General features: G+C 40.8%; 1 protein-coding gene across 4 annotated transcripts in view; it reads right to left on the bottom strand.

The window, feature by feature from the left end:
• ADGRL3 (adhesion G protein-coupled receptor L3) overlaps window positions 1–25,896 on the bottom strand; it is a 490,651-nt gene that overhangs the window by 195,887 nt on the left and 268,868 nt on the right. For all 4 annotated transcript variants that reach the window (XM_090139058.1, XM_090139055.1, XM_090139056.1 and 1 more), the window contains one exon: window positions 17,706–17,815. In XM_090139058.1, coding sequence (XP_089995184.1) covers window positions 17,706–17,815 — 110 coding nt within the window. The remainder of the gene's footprint in view (window positions 1–17,705; window positions 17,816–25,896) is intronic.

Below are 25,896 nucleotides of genomic sequence, written 5' to 3'. Positions count from 1 at the left end.
GCTGTACACAGTATCATCACACCAGGGACTGGAGAGTGCAGAATGTTGAGCTTGTAATCAGAATTTCTGCTTTGTCTTTCAACCTTTAGCCACATAATGACTATGTTTCACAAGTGGAAAACTGGAAAATAGTAACCAACAGGTTAGGGCATAACTGGGCTTCCTCCTGGACCATCAGAATTCATCCAAGTCAATCCAGTCAACACAGCATTTATAATCATGACCTTCTCTGGCAATTACAGCTTCACTTTCCTTTCACATTTTTTTTTTTTTAATCCAGCAATGATTTTGCAGCTCCATGAAGCATTCCTGATTAGATTTTCAACAGTGTTACACATGAGGTCTCTTGTACAGAACAGTTTTCACACAAAGAATGTAAGAATCACCGTTCAGCAGTTTTCAGTGCATGTTTGGAAGGAAAATATAAAGAAAAAAAACACATTTTATGTTTCTTTTTTTAAAAAGTAATTTTAAAATGTTTGAAAATTCTTTAAAAACAACAGTTTTTATTCTGAGTTCAGAGCAAAAATTTAACAACTCATAGGATCACACACATTCAGAAATTGCCAAAATTAAAACCATCAATTAAAAGCATCATCATAGGCTATTGCACTGCAGTTTTGGGCAAACAAAGGAGGAACAGAGAGTTTACAGCTTTTCCAAGATTAATTCTCTATACTGTGATTTGGGGATGGGAAGTATGGATGGGATACCCAACAGTCTGTAACAAACCATCAGTTCATATCACACAAAGAACACAGTGGATATTTTAAAGCGAAAGAGAAAAAGAGGAAGGAGATGCGTTATGACCAGAATTGTTTGCAGTTAAGAAGGAAGAACAGCGAGTACAGCACTAGTGTTTTTATTTTTTCAATTGTAGGTAATATCAGAAGGAAGGATGGAGTGGGAGATCTTGCACCTATTAGAAATGAAGCCAGTAGCACCATCATGATGCTGTAAAGCCAAAATCCTGTTTTCTATCTGGCAACGCAAGAGAGTCAGGACATTTGCAAAAGCAGAACAGGAACGACAAAAATCAAGAATCCCCTGCGCATCTTTACATCTTACAGCACAATATTTCTGACCAAGTGTAAAACATGTAAGTGCAATTAATCCAAAGGATCTCCATCACCACAGACAGCTTTTCTTTCCCCAGCACACTATGTGGCAAGCCAGAGCATCCCTTGAAGCACACAGTTCAAATAGCTTGCATTTTGCAGCCTCATTCTGCCACTAGAAGCCAGGAGAACAGAATGAACAAGCTGTATTTTTGGCTCTGCAGGGACATTCATGTGTTAGAATAATAGTTTCACTTCAGGAAAAGAGGTATCAATGAGAGACGGAGGAACCAGTGTTTTGTTCACATCAATACTGGCAACTTCAATGTTTTGCAAAGAGCCCAAAAGGAAGTGGAAGAAATGTTGGGATGCAGACAAACAGCAATCAGATAGCATTTGGTTACTCTATTTCTATTTCTCTCAGCTAGTATAATTCCAGCTCTCTACACTTATGTCAAGGATGCACAGATCTCAGGGATAGACTTCTTATACTTTATTTTGTCAATTTGCTTAAGCACCGCTGAAATCTTTACATCAATACATCTAGTAAGGTTCCACCCAAAGTAACTAGACACAAGAGTTTTAAATACTGCTCCATCAGCAGTGAAAGAGTCAAGAATTTGTTCCTCTGGACAAAAAGAGAAAGAGTGTCCAAAAATTCTAAATAACGATGACTTCACACTAAATGGAAGAAGGTTATATTTTCTATTATTTCACTTTAAGCGTTCACCTGCCAAGCTTGCTATTTTTCTCACTCATCCTTTTAAAATTACTCACTCACTTGAGCAGCCAGGAATAGCCCAGGCAGTATGGAATGTCCACTGCAAAGCACCTTTAGCAGGACAACCATCAAACGAGGCTGCATTCATCACCTCCTGCAGACTAAACTTTACAGAGACATGATCAGTTTCTAAAAACACTTTTTTTCTGTGTGCCTATTACAAAACATTAGGAGCTCTTAGTTAAAATGCATGCTGTAGAGACACTCAACGGAGTATTTACATTTTGGAAAGCCTCTTCCACTCAATTCTAGACTAGTAAAGAAGCTTTGCATTGGTACAAGCATGACTGATCAAGTATCTCCCTGAGAAACTAGAACAATTTGTGTTTGGATTTAGGGTAAGAAGATGGCTTGAAGGTTTAAGTAGCAAAGCTGAAATCCTCTTCCCTATTTAAACCCATTCCAAGTTAGGCTAAAGCCTGCCCAAAAGGCCCTGACCCTCCCAACTACAAAGATAAGTAAAGCTCGAGTTTTCCTTGCTTGCTACCCAGAGCATCACCTGCTTTGCTGTGGGTGTTTACAGAGCTGCCACGTACCACCACAAAAATGTCTCTGCTGCAGGACTGAGTGAAAAGAGACACTGGGACACTGCTAAGTTTTAATCAACACGTGAAAGGAATTGTGGCTTTTCAAATAAAATGTGTTTTAGCGCAAGAGATATTTGCATATTTATTTTTTTAATGGAAATAACAAGCCACACAATAAAACCTAAAATCAAAGGGGAAAAAACACTATAACATTAATTTTCTCTTAGGTCTCTCCAGTTCACTACTTTTTGTAGCACACCATTCTTTGGAGCTTTAATGTCTATGCCTTTATAGACCTAAAACAATTCTTAATATTTTGTTTAAAAGAAAACCTGCAAGCCATGAAAAGGAGGCTCTAATTGACTTATAAGCAACTGTTGCCCCAATTCTTTACACAGTAAATTAAATTTTCAAACTTTTCTTTATCATATGCACAATTGTTTCCTGAAATGAATTTTTAAAACAGTGAGACTGGACAGGCCACTGGGGTAAAGAGCTTGCCTGACATTTCTGAAACTAATGGTCGTAGTAAAAACACCAGTCTGAAGAGGAAGTAACAATTTTGGCATCTACTGCTAATTTTGTAAGTTTCAAAATTGTATTAGGACGTTCATTTATTGCCATTATTAATCAGAAGACGTATAGCTGTAGGTCAGCACAACTACATGCACTTATAAGCAAGCCCACCATTTTAGCATACGATTTTTCTTTGTAGGTTAAGAATAGTTTTACGATGAGTATATTCCACTAGTCTTCAATAAAGCATATTCCTCCTTATTTTTAGATCTGTTACACATACACAGTTCATTCTGGGAACTTCTGAAATTCAGAACTACGGGCTGTATTTAGAACATAAGTTGTTCTCAGTTTGAGGCTTTCTTTCTGATCGTTAACTACTGTGCAGCCTGGCAATGAAATCAACCTCACAATTGTCTTTCAAATGTGATAAACACGTAACTGGGTCATATGATTGCCATGAATCACCTGTAGCCACTTCTACATCATGTAATTTAATATCCATTTGCAGAAGAGCTGACACTATCACTCTATTCTTGTTCAATATTGGAAAATTTAATTGGCTACCTATTCGACTTCAAGCAAACAGTGATATAAACCAGACAAACTCTCACCTCTTGACCTTATTGATTGACCAAAGTAAAACACACTACTGATACCACAAAACCCACGTGAGTTAGGTTACTTCTGGATTCCTGTGACTGAATTGACTTTTAGGACTCTGCCGGCACAGTAAGTTATTAGAAAAAGTTTGAGTTGAGTGATCAGTAGTAAATCCAATGCTCTACAAGCTGACATCCTCCTGCAGCCCAGTCTTCCAAAAGACCCTCTGCTCCTGAAAGGCAAGGTCAACTGAGAAGAACACTGGATTTAAAAGGCTGAATCTTGTAAAGCCACAGTCACAGCCATGCTGGTATATTTATGGTAGAGTAAGAATCTGAGAAATGAATTGGAAAGAGCACAGAAGGGGGAGAGGAAGGGTGAATTTTCAATAAAACCTCCCTGAATTCAGGCAGAGAGAAAGAAAAGTGATAAATAATCTCTCTTCAGATAGATTGCATCTCCACACTGTTTAATGGTATTCATACACTCAATTTCCATAGACTCTGATATTGTAAGAAAAACAGCAAATCTTGGCTACCTGGGGCTCCTTCTGACACATCCTGCTTTGCGATGAGCCTGGCAGCCTGCTCAGATTTACTGTGCCTGCAGTCTGCACAACGCAGCTAACTGGCTTCAGATTAAACAGAGGAACTCATTGTTGGAATGAAAGCACCACGGGGAGGATGATCACGAGAGAGGGAAAAAGGAGGAAGAGTGCACGTTTTATGCAGTTTCAAGCAGCCAGATTCAGCTGGTGACAGGAGATGCAGGCTGAGGTACTCTGGCCGAGATGGGAACCCACGTCTAAGTCTGCCTCTTCTCACTCTTAAGATCAGGGAACACAAACTGGTTGGGCCTCACACAGTTCCCACCATGCTCCTGCAGAGGATGAGGAAGACTCACAGAGCATCAAATCCCACCACAGAAAGACTAAATAGGCTTTTTCACTGGAAATCCTCCATATGCGGATCCGACAGACAGCATGATACAAGTTTGTCCTATGGATAGCAAAAAGCACTGCAGAATTTCTCCAATTTTGTCTGATAAAAGTGAAATAAAATTGATTTTCTTTTTCCAATTAAAATAAATACCAAATACAGTACTTAAGAAACTTCTTGGTTAACTTCCGAGCTTTATTTTGATTTATTTTCTTTGCCTGAAGAGAGAGCTGCATAAATGCTGCACTGTTAAGGGAAAGAAGTTCGAACTTTATGTAAGGGCTTTTTGCCCAGTGTCTCTTGGCATGCTTCCTTGGGTTTTAGATTGCTTTGTATGGTGAAGCATTACAGAATAAGATAACACTGTGTTATCTAGGCACTGAGGAAGGGCTTTGCGCTAAAGAAATTGAGCCAGAATTTCTTTTCAAGGAGAGCAGAGAGTGCATTTGAATAAGCACTAAATTCAGCAGGGGAATAACTAATATGATTGGTTTTAAAGATGCAGAAATGAATATTTTGCTGTATTATGAATGTTGTGTGAATTTTAAAAAGCCAGGGGTAGAACATACACGCTTTCTACTCCCATTTTCAGTCAACACGCTGTAGCAATTTTATAAATCAGAACGTAAGCAAATGCTTGTGATTTTATTTTTGAAAGGCTGCTATCACAAAATACCTTTGGCTCATTTGTTCTGGCAATATGCGCCTTAATGATCTATTTCCTATCATAGCAGGCAAAGGTTTTTGCAGCGTATTTTGCAGAAGTGATGAAGATTTTTAACAGCCTGTTCTCCACCAAATTAAGCACTGATCCTGTAAATGCTTACACAGTTTAATTCAGTTACACAGTTTCCAGATAAGGCATGTGCACAGATATTTGTGTCAGTAGTAAAAATAGGCACACACTTAGAGAATGTAGTCTCCGAGATGTTAGTCCAGCTTCTGAGGACTGCTGAGCTGCAATCATCTGAATGCAAATGAATAACAGCATTGCCATCAGCTAGATTGCTTTTTGAGAGCCATGCTTTTATCTTGTAACAGTCTTTCATGTGCTGTATTTAGAGAAATCATTTTATTTTTAAAACAAAGCTGTGCAACAGATACAGAATGAAAGTAAAATTGGCTTAATGAAGGAAAACGCAGAATTTTCTGCAAAACCACACACCTGACAAAGCACTCATCAATGTCATGCATTGGTTTTTGATTACCAGCTGGCCCCCTGCTGTGGCACAGCACCAACTTCTTGAAACTTCAGGTAAGAAGTTATGCAGGACACTCACTAACCAAGGCCCCCTGGGAAAGGCTGAATGATACTTGTGCTGCAAACACAGATTTCACCCTTGCCAAGACAGGTGCAGCTCCCAGCAAACTGAGAAAGAGTGGGATCCTCTTACACCGGAATTGATGTTTGCTCACAGTTTTTTCATCATGCACTATTTCATGGTCTCTGTTTTCGGGTTATTAAAATAGGATATTATCCAACAAGTGGAGGCGAAGAAGGGGTCAGGGAGTTGGTTCCTGTCTCAGGAGTGGCAGCTAAAGCTGTTGAGCAACATGTGTTTCTCATTTGAAATGTATCACTCATTCTTAAAAACAATAATATGTGCCATCTGTTGCAGCCATTCATAATTGATAAGATTTGGGCTGACTTTGACTCTGAAAACCCGTTTTAACATGAATATCAATGTGCATATGAAGAAGCGTTGCAAAGCAATTTGTTGTTCCTTTCCATACATTATAGGCAACGACGACCAACTGTCCCTGGGCACACACATGGCTGTCTGAAAGCCCAGTTTCTCGAGGAATTGCAAGCTGCAAGGAATCAACCCCTAGCAAAAACAGGCTAATAAGTTGGCACCTTAGCTTCCAACAGTTAATAAACAAATTGCTAAACGTCTATATGACTGGATAGAGGGGTTGACTCTGTGTCAACAGAGCTATTAAAATGCAGGGGTACACAAAGGAAAGCATTATTTTTCTCAGATAAAGTGAAAAACTGAATTGTTGCCTTGTACACATTAGGCCTGATTTGAGACTTTGATAGTCATTTAATTTTGTCTCTGCAAGGAGAAGGGAGGACGGAGTAGTCCCTTTTGAGAAAAAAAAATCTTTCCTTCGCACTGGAAATGTCTCTCCCTGTTAACATCACTGCAGCTCAAATTTCTCAGCTCACAAATCTGAAGCCCCAGACTCATCCAGTTTATTAACCAAAGCTACGTGGATCCTAATACTGCCCAATTTCACTCCATACATCCAAATTACCTTCCAAGTCAACAAGAAAACTCCCAGGTGTTTCTGTGGGCTCTCATCAAAAGCATGTGCTCAAGGACAACTATAACTTAATATATCTTAAGTCCACTCTTTGATTATTTTCAAACTTAAGAAATTAATTTAACTTAAGCATTACAATTGAACCAGGATGTATTTTTAACAGGTTGCGTTTGAAACACTGACTTTTTGTTTTCAAAGCACCAGAACACAGATTTGTCACTTTATGAAAATCACCGTGTCCCCCCAAACCACAGTCATCTGGAACATATTTAATTATTGACTTCATTTAAAATGTACACGGCATGTGCTCACTCTTCGGAGTAAGTCTTTAAATGGACAAAGGCCGATTTGTTCACTCTTCAAAAAGCCAGCCTTAAATGTAAAGTCACCTCTAAATTACGTTTGTGTTATTTGTATATAGCATACATAAAATGTAAACATGCAGGCTGACACTGGTCAAGCATTTAAGCTTGGTCTCCAAAGGAAAAGCCCTATTGAAACCAGTGCTACCACTGTGGCTAGCACACATTCACCCAGCAAATTGACTCCTTCATTACCTTGTGCCTCTGCTTCCCACCTCCCAGCCCATATCCAAGCCAGCCCAGGTATGCCCATACAGCCTACAGACTTCCCCTACATAACGCATCCCATGCAGCACAAACACACCATGCGAAATCTGCTGGCAGTGCTCAGATACCACAGCATTTTCACTGCTGCATTTTAATATGGGGTGCCTCTATATTAGCTCCATACTGAGTATCAACTAATAGTCTTTCCTTTTCCAGGTGCTGCCAACCTAAGTATAATACCTGGAGCAGCAACAGGATACAAATGCAATTATACTTGAAGCAGGACTAATTTCAGTGTATGATAAGAGAAAGACCACCAGTAGTGATATAGTGTAATTTTACACCAGTGAGAGCCACAAGCCACTCTTTTCTGTTCCCCTAAGCGAGGCTAGAGTATCAGCCATTTGTCTCACAATTTCAGTGCTTTCCACCAAACCTTACCAATAATGAAAAAAAAAAAAATCTACAACATCACTTACGTATCATTTCCTGAATTTTCATCTCCTTAGGGTCAAATTTTCAAGTCTGAGTCTGCATTTACACACATACACAGCCCCTTTTTCGTTCTGTTGCAGAAACATGGGACTGTCTGCTAAGGGTGCATGGAGAGTGGCACTTAAATGTACCTTTTGTTGCTTCACATAGTAACAAGGGTGGAGTAACTCTGAGCGTTTTATATACAGACATTCAAGGCAGATTTCAAGGGAAACTTAACTTTCATTAGGGCACTGAAATGCAACAGTCTGATTTTCAAAATCCCACAGAGTGCAATGTCTGCCGTCCTGTACAGCAGAACCATTTTGCAGATCTGAACGTCCGAGGCTTCTGAAGTTTTCAGGTGTGTGCGTGCCTGTGTGGTCCCACAAGCCTTAGCAAGGAGCTTAAATTGAAGAATGTGCAATTATTAAATTTTAAAGTAAAAGGACAAAGGCCTGACACTGCTTGTGCTGTGATAAAAGAGAAGAGATGGGTGGATTACACAGGGACGTGTGAGCTCCAGCCTCTGCAGAACTAGCCTGTGCTCTAAGGGAAGGAAAAGACAATAGTTTCACTGTGACAGACCATTCACCATGTGAGAGAGAAAAAGCAGAGAGTTAATGAGGCACTGCTGAATAATACCTTCAGAGAAGCAGAGAGAGAAACCAGGTAGATGTCATCTGCTGCAAGGTAAATTAAAATTATACATCTCTGAGGATTATCAGTGAAATTTGAGGTCTGGAAGGGAATTTGCTTTTGATATTGGAAGGGATAAATACTCCATGTAAATCCTTTTATGTGGGCCTGTAGAGCGGAACAGAGAAATTAAAGATAAATGAGATTAAGGCGTTTTTTAAAACTACATTAGACATATTTAAGTTACCCATGGAGGGAAAAAGACTTTGGGGGAGGAGATTAGTTTAGACCCTCAGCAGTACATTCATCTGGGAAATTAATTGGAACAAATCTCTTCTAATCTGAATTGCTTGTCATCCCCCCCAGACCCCTCCTCACCCCAAAAGCCAGACACACCTCAAAAAAACCCCTTCATGAGCAACCTGTAACAATCTTTCTAAAGCTAGGCAGTGTCTGGCTCTAGAGCTGAGGTCTTCATCCCGCTCCTGAGAACAGGCCAGGAAGCTGGCATGAGCCCATCTGTAAGTCAACATTTCTGCACTGCCCAGCCATCAGCTCATACCTATGACATGCCATGTGGTTTGGGTGACTTTTTTGTTTGTTTGTTTGTTTGTTATTTTGAGAAAAGAAAACTCACAAGGACAAGTTGCTGTTTCTTTTTTTGCAAAAGGATGCCTTGGGGAGAGCACCTTTGCCTTAGACTCCCACAAATCCCAGCATTTAATTCCTCTTGAAAACAGAGAGAGAAGCTAACCAAAATCAAATGCTGTGCAGTCCATGTTTCTGTTTCCTTTGCCAGAGTTTGAGGTATATGCGAGTACTACAGTTTTATGCAGACCTATATTGTTATTAAAAGTTGACTGGAAATGTTGTTAGCAAGGAAAGCAGAGGAAATGAGTAAAAAAAAGTAATACATTCAGCTCCATTTGGCTCTCTTCCTGGGAGCCCTTTTAATATAAAGAAACTCAACAAAGTTGTATTTTTAGATCTGGAAAGATGCGTTTCAGTATTTCGCGCACTAAAGGGATTTACGTTAATACACTCAACATTCTCGCCCTCTCCTCCCTCATGTGCTAGAAGAAATGAACTTCAATCCTAAACCTAACCACTGGATACAGATATTCTGCTCTCCCCATTGGCCAGAATAAAAACCAGTAAATGTATTTCATTTCTTTTGTGGGTTTATAATAGCACCTGGCAAGGATGGTCTTAATCTCCTTACACTACTTGCATCAATGAAAGAAGCCTTTGCAGTATTTATTGAGAGGGAGATGAAAGGATAATAGGAATAAAATCTGGAAATATAAGTATTATCTCCATGAAGATCTGTTATAAAATGTATGAAATCTATATCAGCATCTCTGGAGGGTGCTTGGCATAATAGCGCAATTTAGACAATAGGTTATTAAAGATGGAAAGAAATATTCCTCATAAGGACAACAGAAATCTTCAGAGAAAATTGGGAGGTATTGGGTCATGTTTAGACAGCAAATTGGTGGCAAATAGCTAGTGATATACTTGTCTGAAATAGAAGAGAAGTACTGGGTGGTACAAATAACCTAAAGCCAGTGGTTTCTTCCACAGATAAGCATGATTGCATGGGTCAAACTGCTATGTTTTCTCACCAGCTTTGCTAACCAAATACAAATATATTTCAAAAATTAGAAAGATGTTCCACTGTTTGGAAATTGGAAATTTGGAATTTGAAATTGTATGTCACTTAGGTGAGGGAGAGAATGGATTATTAGTATATTGAGGAATTCAACTGGAATTTCATTCTTCTTTCTGCTCAGCATGGTTACAATTTCCATTATTAGCTGAGATAGTATCAGGTATTCACTATACTGGAAATGGGTGCGACAAAGATGAATTTCATGAAAAAAATAATGACTTCAGAAAGCCTCAGGTTACTAGAAACCTGACCCAAAAACTGCTGATGTTGAAAGAAAGTTTCCCAGTGATTTAATGACCTTTGATTCAGGCCCAAAGGCAAAAGGCATTCAGACAATAGATTCAAAGATTTAAAGCAAATTTTAGTTTAAATGGCTAAATCCAGAGCAACAGTATACACTTTCTCACAAAAAATTCAGCTGCTATGGGACAAGATTGGAAGGAATAAATAGTGCACTGAAGTCACATTAGGAATTAAGTTACTCTCTTAGATTCATAATCTTCATAAAATTAGATAAATCACACTATTCATCACAATCTTCCTTCTCTAGCTTCCATAATGGAAACCAATCGCAGAGGCCTTAGGGAGAACTGACAACATTCTGCATCAAGAACACTCAACGTGAGAAACACACGAACATATCCATGGTAAAGTCTTCAACTTGTTTCAAGTCTTGGCCTCAGCAATGCAAACTTTGTGAGCATTACATGATGGTGGGGATATGGACATGAATGCACTCTCTCTTCCTCTACAACAGAAACATTTTCAGATTCTCCAAAGAAAGAAAGAAACCTTCTCCCAGGTGCATTTGCTAAAAACTGTAATCAATATTAAACTAGTGTCATGCTTTCTATGATCCCCCGTATTCCCTTCAATCTGTTCATGAATTTCTTTCTTGCAAACTTGTCACTGGTATCCATTTCACTTTACACCTACTTAGGTATTAATTGGAAAGGAAAAACCTAATTTCTTCTTAATTAAATCTGTCACTAGGATACTCAAAATTTCACAGCACAAGAAAGAAAAGATCCTCTGTATTTTCCAAAAAAAATGGAAAAAGCAGATCTGAATTTCTCTCAAAAAATAACTGAGCAGAAAGCCACTTTTCTTACTCAAAGTCTGCTTTCATACTGTGGGTGTGGAATGTATATGGCAGGTAGCCCCACACATCGCAGAGTCTGCTGCAGGCTGCTCCTCTCATACTTCATCATGGAACAGGCTAGTTCAGCCTTGAGTTAGAAAAGCCATTTTGTAATGATGCAGCAAACAAGTATTTTTTCTTTAGATTGAAAAACAAAAAGTCCAGAAGTAACAAAATTCTTATACTATGACTGACAAAGGGAATATACAGAGGTCTGTGGCATCCTTCTATTTATTTGTGGCTCAGCTAAACTCCTCCCTCCTACCTTCTCTAATATTTTAGGTCATCGCTGGGCTTGAGCGCAAAACCTTCAACAGCTACAAAACTTGTAGGTGTTCAGCTCCAGTATCAGACCTCATTTCAAGGCTTACCTCATTTCCATGATTAATTCGGAGTGCGATTTAAAAACAGGATGGCCAGAGAAGCGAGTCTCAAATATTCATGTGACTGAACGTGCACTTACTCACTGCTGTGACTCTTCACTAACAATCTGTTCATCTGGTAAGCTCCAGAGCTATTTTTCTAAGTGGCATTAAATGTCCATCAAATGATGGCCCTACCAACTTTCACAGCAAATCTGCAATACAACACCCGCAATCAGCTGACAAGCTCACGGGTGCCCAAGCTATAACAGAGTCCAACTTTTTTTCCCCTGCAGCAATATAGATCTAATCCAGTTAAGAGTGGCAAAAGCATCACGGTGACTTTTCAAATAAATAAGCACGAACGACTCAAAGATACATGGGAACACACCCTGTTGGGCATGTGAAAATACAGAACCAACATGTGCTGTAAAGACAAAACACTTCAGGGAATGGAGGCTCTTTCAACACTCTCAGCCTAGTGGGTGAGAGACAGATGACTTTTCACAAAAGTACACACTTTCTGGCACAAATGGGGGACATGAAGAAGCATCCCTCAACCCAGAGAAAAGGATGGAGATGACTGGAGCCAGCAAGAGGTGGCCTTTCACAGAAGCATGGGGAACCATAAGAAAGAAGGAGCCAGTCTCTTAAGGAGGCTCTGTTGTGATAGGTCAAGGTGAAACGGTATCAAACTGAAAGAGAGAAGATTTAGATTGGATGCAAGGAAAAAAAAAAATATATGATTAGGGTGGTGAGGCACTGGAAAAGTTTGCATTCACCTATGCAGTTAGCTCAGCCTCCAGGCTAACAGACTCCAGGTTCCCAAAGCCCCATAATATCAGGTTATTTTAATTAAGGGTGCTTTCCAAGCAGCCATTGTATGTGTGCAGTCTCCCCATAAGCAAGCAGTGAAAGGAGGCTGATAGGGGAAGCAGCAGGTCCTTTGTTTCTGCTTCCTCTGACAAAGAAGAGACAAGCAGAGCTGAGAATTTCAGCAAATACAAAAAAGGGGTTTTGGCTGCAATGCCTGTGAAATTGTATGCCTTGGAAGAAAGGCAATTTGTCAGTGGGATACAAAGTAAAGATTCTTTGCCCTGAAATATTCATAATGGGTGCTTAGTTATTTTTTTATTATTGTTATTGTTACTAGCCCACGCATGCAAATCAATTATTTAACTCACTAAAACAAAGGACGCCTGGCTTTAGAGGGGGGAATTCACTCTTCACTGACCAAAGTGCCAGGGGCTGTTCTTAACCTCCCAGCATTTTCTCCCGCAGGCTCTGGGAGAAGTTCTTTTGGGAAAAGCGAAAACGAAAATACAGCAAAATAAAACAGGAGAAGCCACAAGCCTGTTTGTTTAACAAAATAAGGCAATGTAGGCAAACACTGCTTCTCAACAACAGGGAGTGTCAATAAAATGCAAAAGGGAAAGCCTAGAGGCTGCCTAAGGGTCTTACAGCACCCCAGAAATAATTAAGAACAGTGTTCTTAGAAAAAAGTGGTCTCATTACATTGATTTCAGACTGTAATTTTCTCCCCCCCTTTCCCTTTTCACCAGCAATCTTGTAGCAATGAAAATATCAGTTTGCTTTCTACTGTTTGTATTCTCTTAAAAATGTCATTATTCAATTATCTGTCTATTCACTGGCCCTAAGGTCCAGCAGAGCAGATATTGTGAGCCTTCATTTAATGTTTTTAAATGCACTTCAGTCCACTTGTGATACAATAAAACTTTATTGAATTCTGTTCCCACATCACACCATCCCTCACTTTTATTGATATGTGAGTCCATCTACTCTTCCGTCAGCAATAAAAGGAATATTTCTAGCAAAGAAATGACCTTTCCTTCTATCAATACAGCAATTGGGAAATGTGATTTCAGCTTCCATATTTAAAAAAAAGTCTTAAGAAAAAAAGAGGTGAAAAACGCTCCAGAGTTGTGTTCCTTCTCCTTGTTAGCACCAAGAAACTAGGAAACTGTCTGTAAGCCCCAAAGAAACTCTATCCCTCTCTACCCATTTATTAGCCTGTTTACCCAGAGGAATGGAAAGGAAGGACAATTTATCCTTTCTCAGATGCCACAAACATTTTTCCCTTGCAGGAAATAGTCCTTGGAATAGATCTCTCCAATATTAAAACTCATTGGTAGACTTGTTGCCTGGAAGAGAGGTAAGTTATCAGCGTGATATGATAGGTGAGCCCCTGCCATGCCCAGGGCATGACTCACGCTCCCTCCTTTCCATCACTGCAGCTAACAGTCCCTGTCAGCTCCCACCTGCTTGTCCCTGTGGAGCTCCCACCTTTTTTCTACTTTGTCCTGTTCTGTGCATCAAAATCTCCAGTCTCCCGCATGCTTTCCAACTCTTCAGTAAAACAGCTCAGTTTTAAAGGACAATAGTGCACAAGTTTCTCTGTTTAACTCCAGAACCTACAACCTAGGAGACTTAGGAGCACAGGAAAAACTGAAGTTTCACCTAGCAAACAAAACTGCCTTTTCAACAACACGTTGAATAGCCTGTGTGGTTGTCTATAGGCAAAAATGAACAGATAAAATACCTCAACATTTCCAACTAGTACCATATTCCAAGCATAAATAGAATCCAAGTGCTGACGATCCCCGGTTTTGGTCAAAGCCAGTGGGAAACAACTGTTTACACATCAGAAAATCTCCTCAGTCTGACATTGGGTATGACCAATCCAGAACAGTACCTTGGCCATGCCCCAGGCTCTTTTAAATAATGTCACCACAGTAAGTAGCATGGGTGCTCCAGAGACTAAGGGAAGGAGCTTGGTGAGGTTGAGGTGTGCTTCTTCCATCTCAGAGATACAAACAGGACTACTGAGATACAGATGGCTTGAGCTAACAAGTATACAATACAAAGGCTATATTTGCATAGGCAAAGCCAGCACACTGGTTTGGATTTATCAAATTATAAATCAAAAATGTGGCTATTGCAATGACAACTGGCTCAGCAGCTCTTCTGTAGCATTGATCATGCAAGACTGGCACCTCTTGCTTGTCACGAGTCCCATGCAAAGCAGTGGATGAACTGCTCATCTGTTTCCTGCACTGTCTCACGAGTAAAATGGGAAGTCCCTAAAAATATTACAAAGATGAAATAAGGAAAATTATACTCCTAGATGTATTGTAGTGAAGTGGGCTTCTCATACGCACACACATTGTAATGTAGCCTAATGTGCAGTTTCAGACATCCCTCTGCAGCTTGCCATATCTCCGCAATTTGGCAATGGTGTCTACAATAGCACATATTTAATGCAAGACCATGGAGAAGCTGCCCTGGTCGATAACCATTACAATAAAATTCAATTGGAAGAAAACTGGATTTAGGATTTCGGTATTTCAGAAGAAAAGGAGTGGTACTTAAAAAAAAAAAATAAATTGGTAACTGTTTCTGATACCAGAAAAATACGGTAACTCATACCACTCAAGCCTATCAACATAAAACAAACTGGTGGTTCTTGCTGTGACATCCATTTTTGTAGGCAGCATCTGTCATCACATAAAATTACTGCAGGAGCAGGAAAATGAGGAGAGGGTGGAACCGTCTCTGTAGTCATCTCTATCTTCCCCACGTGCTGAGAGTAACTGCAGTCTCACAAAACTCTCCTTGTCAGGGGCATCTGTACTGAGCACACAGGGATGCCATAGGGAGGGTAAAAAGGACATTTTAAAACAGCTACTGAATGTAAGAAAGGTCTTTCTCTCCCGAGAGGAAAAAGGATGTTTGATTCTTGAAAATGATCCATGTTAGTGAAAGAATTAAGAAATAAATTAAAAATAAATACATAAAACCACAGGAGAAGCGAGTGACCCAAGACAGAGTTTAAAGTTCCATCATTTTCTCCAAGGCAGCGTATACACTAGCACTGTGCTACACTATACACATTGAGCTAAGTGCCTATGGTCAGTGCTAACATCTGCTAAAGATGACTCTTAAACGCCGCTTTGTCGAGAAGCGTGCAAGCTCCCCTTTGCTACTAAGCCAGCACTTGGCTAAACTGCATCTCACCATGTACTAAAACCTTAAGGAGTAAACCATACAACCTGATGGAGCAAGCTGAAATTGCACACAAATTTAAGTGCCTGCTGAAACATTAATTCCTTTGTTATGCAGCTGCTGTGTTTCTTTAGGAGATGGCCATATGGTTGGTGCTGCTGCTCACCAAGGGCTTGGTGCATAGAGCTGCAGAGCCAACGCCAGTGCCTGAGGAAGGGAGACAACAGAGTCTGTTCCTCACCCAAAGTGTGGCTTGGTGCAGGCAGCAGTGCCAAGGAAACTGGATCTGCAAGGACTTGGGTTGTGACCAAAACTGGGCTACAGGAGGCGGAAGCACCTGGGCTCAGTGAAAAGAACCCAATAGGTTTCCAGTGCCCAGCTGAACCATCGCAAATGGGAGAGGCATCATCAAAGGGGAAACAGATTTCATTCACCAGGAACAGCTTTGGTCCAGATACTGAACCTCTGTGCCAGGCCTCACCCTTCCCCATAATAAGTGGAAGGCAGTAACAAAGTCAGGAAGAGTTTGGGCTATAAGAACATTTCACATTTCCCACTACATTGCTGCAGGTGAAAATGCACAGCTGCCATGAGTGCAGTCCCACCAACCAACTTCCATGGTGCTACACTGAGTAACAATTCATTAAGATTTGACTCAAAGTTTCCTAGGCAATGAAAGGTACAGAACAACAAACTCAAGAGATGAGATCCCTATTTACAGCATGTTTGTCCTTTATTTTCCACCATAACACTACTCACATAGACAGTACCTTGGACTCAAACAAAGCAAGTGGTCATCAAAGCCACTAACAATTGCAGAGGTAGTTCAGCTTGTTGGTCTTGTTTTCCTCATTTTATCCAGATCATTAAAACACATTCAGTCCCTGCTGTATGTTTTGTACTGAGCAACCTCTCACAAGAGTTATTTTACGTCTTGTACACAAGGCCGATTAACACCTCAGGGCACAATATCCACATATTACCTTTCTCACAAGGCACCACTATTCCTCTTTGTTGATATGCAACAAAGGCTACAGAGGGGTACTACGTAATGGCTATTGCTTTACCAGCCCAGACTCAGGAGGGAACAGCATGCCTCATGCAAATCACAAATCATAAGGAAATACAACCTGCTACGATAAGCAGAAACCTATAACCCTCCCCATCTCCCCATACACAGCGCTGTTTGTACAATGAAAGGCCTCATTTAGAGCGGAATACCTCCAAATGGTCTGCTTGAGCTAGCTCACTTGGTATGAGCTTGCTGAGGCAGACCTTAAGCCCTTGATGTCACACTTTCCATGAGTTTAATAGCTCACCCTGTAAAAAAAAAATCCCTTGCCACATTTAGAAGCTTCACATTGTTGTGTAGAAAATACAGACAAGTTGTGCCCCCATCCCTCAAAGAATGTGGACCCCTCTGCTCAGAGATGAGGGTTCAACTCTCTAGGACCATAACTGGATCTAATAATTTGGTTCCCACAGAAAGCAAGTTCTGAGATACACCTCACTTTTTCCAACTCTGACATTTCCCATTCAGCACATATTACTGTAAACTTACATATCTGTCTTTTTCCACTCCAAAATTCAGGCTAAATGGCAAGCATGCAATTTACCTTCATATCTTCGGAAACTTACAAATTAGCTGTTTTTACCATCAAACACCAAATTTCCCAAAACATTATCTTTCTGGCTCCTTAGTGATACAATACTGTAATTAAGGCACTTATCAAATGTCATCAGTTAAAAAGACATAGGTCAGTCCAAAGTGCATTGCCATTCAAGTACAAGTATAAAAGTCTGGAAAGCAAAGTTATAAGCTAGCAATAATGCTTCATTCTTACAGTATGCTTTCACTAATGGGGCTTTTCCAGAAGGTGACTTGTAACTCTAACACTGCACAGCTAGGCAAACTTGGGGTATTACTAGGATGTTTTTAACATAAGCACAAACCTTGCACAGAAGACAATTTTTCATATCTTATCAGCTCTGTCTCATATGATGCACATAGTTTGTCATCGAGTGTTCATTTGCCCTCAGGCAACAAGAGACAAGCTCAAGGCTGGATCATTCTCAACATTAAATCAATTCTCTGTTAAAGAAACAAATGCAAATATATCAAGATACATACTGTAAGGGACACATTCATACTGAACCTCCAGGTATTTGTACGTCCCAGGGCAAGGGTCTGGAAACACATCAGGGCCGGCCACAACAGCACACTGGGTCCGATTACTGCATCTGAAAAGCAAATTAAAAAAAAAAAAAGAGTCAGAAGAGTCTGGCACAACTTCTGGCACAACATCAACAGGAGAGAAGATACAGGAACTGAGTCTTCACCATCAGCTCAGGAAGCTCCCCAGGGGAGAGCACACACGCTGATGGCAAACACTGACGCATCACATCAGCTTATTGCCATTGCTTTTTGGGCTGCCATTTTCTTGCATGCTAACTAAATTTCAGCTAATCCATACCCCTAGGATAACACAAAATGTGCTCTGATTTCAGAAGTGACAATAAAGAGGCAGCTCTTTCGAAAGGGAAGAGAGATGGTGGCACAACCCCTTCCCCTCCACAGCACCAGAGGGCATTTCTGTAAAAGCAAACCAAAGAAGATTTACACAAAAATGAGTGTGTGGTCCTTTACTTCTTGAAACCCCAAACCCCATCACACTGACCCCAGCTAACCTCAAATATAAGCATCTCAATCAAATGAAATGCAAAAACTAAAGCAACAACATTTGTGGCAAAAGTAATCATTGTATGTTTTATGGCACACATAAATAGCTTTTACAAAATATTTATAAAACATTCCCACAAAACCAGTCATCTTGAATAACACTGTTTAGCACTAAGCAGAGGCTGGAAACAGTAACACTGAGAGGGAAAGGAACAGTTCACCAAATATTCTGTCTAGAAAACAAAATAGTAGTTTTTCATACATAGTCAACATGCTTGCATTAGTTATAAATGGCTCAATGGAAAAAAATTCCTTCACTTTTTTTTTTTTTTTAAACAATCAAGAGAGAGAAAGAAATATAATTAGTCTTTGATATTTATCCTTCCTCATGCCAGAAGCAGATCTCCTAGGGGCTGGACCACTGCATTTACTTTCTCCAATCTGCTGCCTCCTGCGACAAGACAAGGGACCTCTGACCCTGCTGCTCTGCTGGCAGAAGCCACAACATCCAGCACAGAGCTCATTTAGCTCTGCAGTGGAAATGCTTCGTGTTTACCTGAGGCTATAGTTTGTCAGGCTTAATGAGGATTTTATTTGAGCCCATAAATTAAAATTGATTCATTAGTCACTGCCTTAAGCTCCATAATTTCTTTAATTTCATGGAAAGATTAATAAGAGCTGATACGTTTGCTCATCAGACTCCTTTGCTGGATAACAGATAATCCAGAGGGCTGGGACATTTTCATGTTTTCTTGTTGAAAGAAGACAGTTATCACAGCAAGCAACTAGTTTTATCAGATACACAGAAAAATAATTTTATTAACAGAAAGGCTGGCTTTGTTGTCCTCAGCCTCACTGCTGGCAGGCAGGTGGCTTGGCGGGGACATCACAGGTAGCTAGGGCTGTGCGAGCAGGCAGCCTTCCAGGAGAGGCATTGAACAGCATCCAACACCTCACTTTCAACAAAAAGCCTTTACCGGGCTCAATGTGCCTTTCAACAAGCAGTCACACTGGCCTAATCAATAGTTTCTCTGGGCTTGGGGACAATCCTGGCCATGCTACATAGAGTAAGAGCAACGGAACAAAGAGGCATTTCAAAATTGTGAGTCAGGATCCAAAACGATTACGATGTTTGAAACCAATGTTTGAAAATTTGGGTTAGAAGCCCAACTGCTTCAGGCTGCTAACAGCAGCTTCATTTCAGTGTAGTGCATTTTGGGATATCATCAAAGATACAAGCACCATGAGATAACAAGTGAGTGGGGAACGCAGCAGCAAACATACATTAGCACCTTAACTCCAGCAAATGCCACAGCCTCCTTAAACATTTGCAGTGCCCTGGATAGGGGATAGCAAAACACATGATTACCCAGCACAGAAACTTCAAAAGAAGGTGAGAACAAATTGACAGTGCCACCTGGGGAAAGGCAACAAAAAACAAAATGAGAAACTCTACCCAAAATCTGAAATACAAAGTGGTGGCAGCACCCCATGTAATTTGCCAAGAAAAAAAAAAAAAAAGGCTCCAAAAAATATATCTTTCTCACATATATTTCAGCATATTTCATAGTGACAGCAAAACCATACCCTGTACTTGGCATTTTGAGTTTCTTTTTAAGGTCTCGAGATGAAATATGCCGATTCTCATTCCGGTACACTTTAAAGGAAGAAGGCAATTTGGACTAAAAAGGTTAGAAACACTAACACCCATTCAACCATCTATTACTGTCAGACATCAGCCTACAAAAATTTTCAGGGGAGGAAAGGGTAAGAAACACCCATCAATACAACCCTGATTGCCATGGTTTTGTTCATAGTTTTTTCCACTTTTGTAACAGCTTCTCAGTCTCTTTGGCTTTATCATATTTCATTCCAGAAAGATTAAAGGCCCAGTTGACACTAAGTGACACACAAGAAGTGACAGAAAAGAGGAGATTCATAAAAGAAGATGCATCCGAAGCCTTGGAAAGGGAGGGAAAAACATGTAATCATGTCTTACTCCCTTCCCAGCAAACCAGCCCGTGAGCAGCATCGCTCTTCTTTCCAAATCAAGGGATTTTACACTGAATCATGTGATTTCTTGGCACTAATGGCAAAGTGGGCTCTTTTAATATGTTGAGACAAATTAGGGTGACCGCAGGCCAGGAAGAGACAACTGAGGGATATGGCAATTTTCACCTCTACCTCCAAATTCTGCCCAAGGCTCTAATTCCATAAAGTCATTACCGCGGGAAGGGTGCTTGGCATTCTGTGCCTGCCATGTGCCTGATGAGCTGGGCTCCATCCAGTTCCTAGCAGGCATATGTCTACAACTCTCCTCATTTGCAAAACTACTTCTTCTCTAGGGCACAGAAGGTCACCAAGAGATCAGAAAATGAAGCATATTTGGAGATCTCCCTTTTTTGTCCAAATTGAGAGACAGAAGGCTGTATGCTCAAGGAAGGAGAACGCCCGAAATTCTCTCAAAAATCAGTGAGAGGTACTCAGCAGCCTTTAAGCACCCAGCATCCTAGAAACAGATCATTCACATACATGCTTTAAAGAAAAAAAAAAAAAAAAAAACATCTCCTAGAAAGCATGTAAATTGTCCCACTACTAGGAAAAAAAAAGGTGGTTATGTTGTCTTTCTAACTCCATTTAATCCCACTTAGCAAGGTGCCTGTTTTATCTTTCAAATATGGAAAAATATTTATCTTAGAAGTAAAGTGTCAATTCAGTGTAACACACAGACTGTAATAGAAAACAAGCATTATTTTTGCAGAATTTCTCCCTGCTCCAGTGAAAAATGAATTTCAAGAGTTTAATGTGAGACAGTAATAAGTCAGCAGTATTTGTTTTCCACTTGCAGCAGTGGCACTGAAGGAAACATCTGAGTTCAGTATCAGCTGCAGGGCTCAACTCTGTTTGCAACTCTAAACTCAGATTTAAAACAACGACAGCAGAAAAAAAAACAAAAAAGCAAAAAACAAACTTCATTTCCCTTCAGTGCACTTCCATTCCTTCTCCCCAGCAACATTTTTATGATTTTTAAGTGACAAGGTCATCCTGTGCTAGCAAGAGAGAAGCACTTTCAGATATAAACAGCTGCTTATTTCTCCTCTGACATCTTTGATTTTTTCCAATGCTGACATTGTTGATATATTTACCCAAAAGAGAAAGAAAGGAAGAAATAATAGTTTGGCAGGTGATGTTTATTTTAGGCCTTTCCAGAAACTTTAATAGCACAGACATGTCAGCAGCATCAGACTAGACATGTCTGGGGTGTTATGTTTGCCAGAACAAAAACGCCAAGGCAGCAGAAAATAAAAGATCGATCCCAAACAAAAGCCCTTCAGCATGAATCATTGCAGGCACAAGCCCAGGTCCCCCCACCCAGGTGGAGACCATCTGCCCCAGACAAGCGGAACAGGTGCCAAAAATCACGGGGGCAGCAATGATCATGCTGGGAAGAGCAACCAGAAAACATTGAGCGGGGCTGCAGAAAGCCAAGAGATCCAAATATCCATCTCACATCCCTCCCTGCTGCTACAGAGCCCTGATCACAGCTTGTGCTAACCCACACAAGGCGGTTCTTCGTGCCCACCAGATAAAAGAGATGCTCAACTCTGACATCTATTTTGCATGGGCTGTATTATTTTTGCAAAGGCAAGGCAGTCATCACATGGACACGCTAATATAGCCAAGACATCAATATCCAAGACTGTTTCTCAAGGTCTATTATACTTTTCTAATGGTTTTACAGTAAGAGACAGATTTAATTCATTATCCTTCATGGCAACGCTGCAAGACATTCTTTCTCTTTTCTAAAACACAGAAATTTCCTCTCTGGATGATTGCTTTAAGAAAAAGCTTGTCGTAGTGAATAAGTCAGCCAAAAGTGTCTTCTTTCTTGTCAATATGTGGTATTTCCAAGTCAACTCTTTAGGAAGGGCCAAGATGAAAAAAAATAATAATACCCTGGAGAAAACAGACAGGAAGTAAAGCAAAATTTTACTTTTAAGAGGAGTCTTCTGATGGATTGCAAATAAGGGGAAACAGTAATGAGATAAGAGGGGAAGGGAAAAGGGGAAAGGAAGAGGGGGAAGGAAGTAGCAAGTAGCAGAGGGTGGAGGGAGAGAACAGAACCACAAGCTCCGGGTAAAATCTCTGGTTTACCACATTTGCTTTCAATAAAACACAGCACAAAAGCAAAGCTAAATCCTCAGCATGCTTGCCATTCAAAACCAAAGAATTCCTCAACAGAATCTTTTTTCTGCCTTTGCAAAACATTAAAAGCGAAGGATCTAATGACAGGGAGATGAAAATCCAGTTCCTGGACTATTTTCTTCATTACGAATTGGTCTGTTTTATTGATCTTCTGGAGCAGGGAGAAGCTGCCTTTCCAACCTCTGCTGCGATATAATTATCTGCGGTGTTTAATGCTATTGCAAGCGAGTCCCTCTGCACGCTGCATTTTGTTGTTTTATTGACGGGTTTTAATTATCTATCCAGGTGCCAGAGCTGTCAGTGAGGCTGCTTCTTCCCTGGTCAAACTAAGAGAGAGAGAGGCACAGTGCACTCTAATTGTAGTCTCACCGAGCAGTTTGGTGGCAATATGCCAACAAGATGCATTTAAACCGCTACGGCTATTGTAAAAGCTTATGATGTTTTATTTGAAAAAGATTCCTCTTTCTATCGCTTCAAGCCGCTTCATTCCTCTGATTATTATTTTTATATTAAGTGAGGCACAACTGAAGAAAAGCAAACCACCAAAAGCCACACCAAAACCCGGACCAGCCAAAGAGCAGAAAAATCCGATCGAGCCCAATTGGAGCTGCAAAGGTCATCGAGGGGACTGCCTGCATGTGTCACGGAGAGCCTGTGAGAAGATGGAAAACAGGTCCTGGAAAGAATTTAAATACCAGTTTTACATAGGGAAAAAGTTTAAGAAGGGAATTAAGCTCTTGCAACTCATTGATAAGGCCCTTAAACTTTAACAAGGAGCATTTAACAGCAAATTGGCAAGATGTAACGGATTTAAGGGCAGTTTGGGACACCCTTCTGCACTGTGCCAGGGGGCCCTCAGCTCGGGGAGCTGAGCACTGAGCAGCACCCGCAGTGGGACCATGATTTTGTCATCCTCCAAGGACAGATAGGAGGATGAGCTGCCCAAGCCACTGGCTGTCCTTGGGCAAAAGGTTTAGGCTGCTCCAGCTTAAAAGAGCTGAGGGCATGTGCAAGGACACATTTGCAATATGAGCCCTCACCTTCTCTTGGATGCCAATCTGTATGGCTGAAAACAAAACCAGGCAAGCCTTCAGGCTGTAAAAGCTCATCTTTTAAAGGACTGCATCTCCCCTTTTACAGGTACTTTACTTCTTCCAACTCCATAAACTTCTGTAGCACCCTAATAAAAATCCACTTTACGAAACACTGGCAGGATATCTGGAGAGGAGAGTAAACACCTAAAGCAAACGAAGCAATAAAAGGCTTGGTGGTTTAGCCAGAGTTAACACTAGTTAAAATAACTGTGAACAGAAAACAGTCTGGCTTTTAATTTGGGTTAGGAGGTCAAATTAAAGGCTCAAGGAGGTCTGGGCTGAATTTCAGCTGGCATTCCACCTTACTTTGTTTTCCTTGCTCTTTCAGCACAAGTCAGTGCAAGCTGAAAGCCCATTCTTTTGGCTTCTTCAGTGCTGCCACTGGGAGCTGTGGTAGGCAGAGGAAACAGCTATCATTGTCTGATGGCTCTGAGGTGTGCTAAGAGAGCTGGAGGGTTGCCACAGCAAGACCCGTCAGAGATCACACATTTCAGGGTGGACAGAAGTGGCAGCTCACATGAGGTGGGGGCTTCTCTTTCCCAGGCACCCACAAAGAGACCTCATCTTCCCCTCCTGTCATTCTCAAAAGCTGCTGCTGCATTCCACCTTCTCTCCTCAGAGTCACTTATCCTTAAAGCAAACCTGAACGCAAGCATTCAGACATCTTCTAAATATAATATTAATAAAAGTAAATACAAAAGATATTCTGTCCTGCTGTTAAAAGAGAAAAGAGAATCCTGTACTGCTTTCACTGCATCCCCACTCAATAACCGTCATGTTTCCTTGGAGTACAAGGAATTGCACAGCTCATAACAACAGCAGTGCTGCTGCTTACTGTCTCTCCCAGCCAGAAAGGAAAAAGCGAGATTAGAGAATGCTGTCTCTAAATGAGTTCAAATAATCTGTATTCATGGGCTGGTGGGTTTAATGTAGTAGCCTTTCACCTCTGCCAATGGGGTTAAAGAAAGGTTTGGGGCCAAATCACTTGCACTGCCCTTCATCTCAAATTTGACATAATAATTGAATGTCTGAACGAAACAAAAATGAACACGTTCAAGCAGCACGAGAGGTCAGCGCTGGGCACTTCCCCAGTGAACTCAGGAGTGAACTGAAGGCATTGAGGCAGTGCTGCTTCCAAAACCCAGAGCAGTCCTCTCCTCACTGCTCCTGCCAATGGCCCAACGCCGAGGGGATCGTTAAGTGAAGGTCCATAGCATTCAGTTATGGAAGTAATACCCCTCAGCCTTAGGCCAGCCAAATGAGCTGTAGGATCAACACGTGGCAGGTTATGCCTTCAGCGTCACAGCTAAATCTGTTCAGACAAAATAATAGTAATAATAATAGTATTAATGAATGAAGCAAATGGCCTGCCAGGGGCATGTGCCATTAACGCAGCATTGTTAACAGAGCCTGAGTTTGTGCAGCACCTCGGGCAAGGAAGCCTTGGCCCGCCTGTGGCAGTCTGGAGGTAAAAATAATAATGAGAAACAAACCAAACTTTCTCACAAGAGTCCTGAAATGAACCAAATATGTTTTTGATATTCAAAAGGGATTTTTTTTTATTCCAATGTAGCCAACTCTGTCTCTTTGATCTTCAGCCCAAAGCTTGAAGAAAGGCAGCCTGCACTTTGATTCTAAGCTCAAGAGAAAGCACAGCATCACAAAACCTTCACGCGCTTTCCAGCCCAGCACTGCCTCGCCAAAGTATATACAAAAGGAAATGTTTAAAGAAAAAAAATAGCCTAATCTTAGACGTATTACTCGAGACTGCCATTGTCAAGTTCCTCACATTGTCAAAAGATAGCACCAAGCCTTCTGTGGGTGCATGCAGCCATGTGGCATGGATGGAGGGATGATGTTCTGAGCACATCTGTCTAGCAGATCCACTGAGGCATTCTCACAGAGCTCAACAGAAAGCCATGACAAGTTGAGGATCACACATCCCTACCCTTCCATCCTGTCCCACCACTCCCTCCCACTTCTCCATCCTTCATTGGGAAGTTTTCAGCACACCAGCTCCTCACCCTGCCCCACTCTAACTGCTCATCCTCTGCTACTTGCACATTACATACCTTACTTGCCTTTAATTACATTGTCAGAAAGCATACAGATTTAGTTAAACTACTAGGAAGAGAATAATAGGGCTCCTGTAAAACCTCCAGTCTTTGTAAAGATGAGGAAAATGCTGTATTAGTGGGGTACTGCCTATTTCACTGTACAGAGACTGTAACACTACTCTCATGGAATTAAACCTGCTGTATTTAAGAAATCTTCTTTGGAGGAAGCTAAACTCAAAGGCCAAGACTCCCAGAAAAGCTCTGTCTCCCACCACCACTGAATTT

This window comes from Phasianus colchicus, chromosome 4 (assembly GCF_987193195.1).
Source record: "Phasianus colchicus chromosome 4, bPhaCol1.hap1.1, whole genome shotgun sequence".
In the NCBI taxonomy this organism is placed as follows: Eukaryota; Metazoa; Chordata; class Aves; order Galliformes; family Phasianidae; genus Phasianus; species Phasianus colchicus.
Note: the sequence above shows the minus strand (reverse complement) of the source record. Positions and strands in the feature narration are given on the sequence as shown.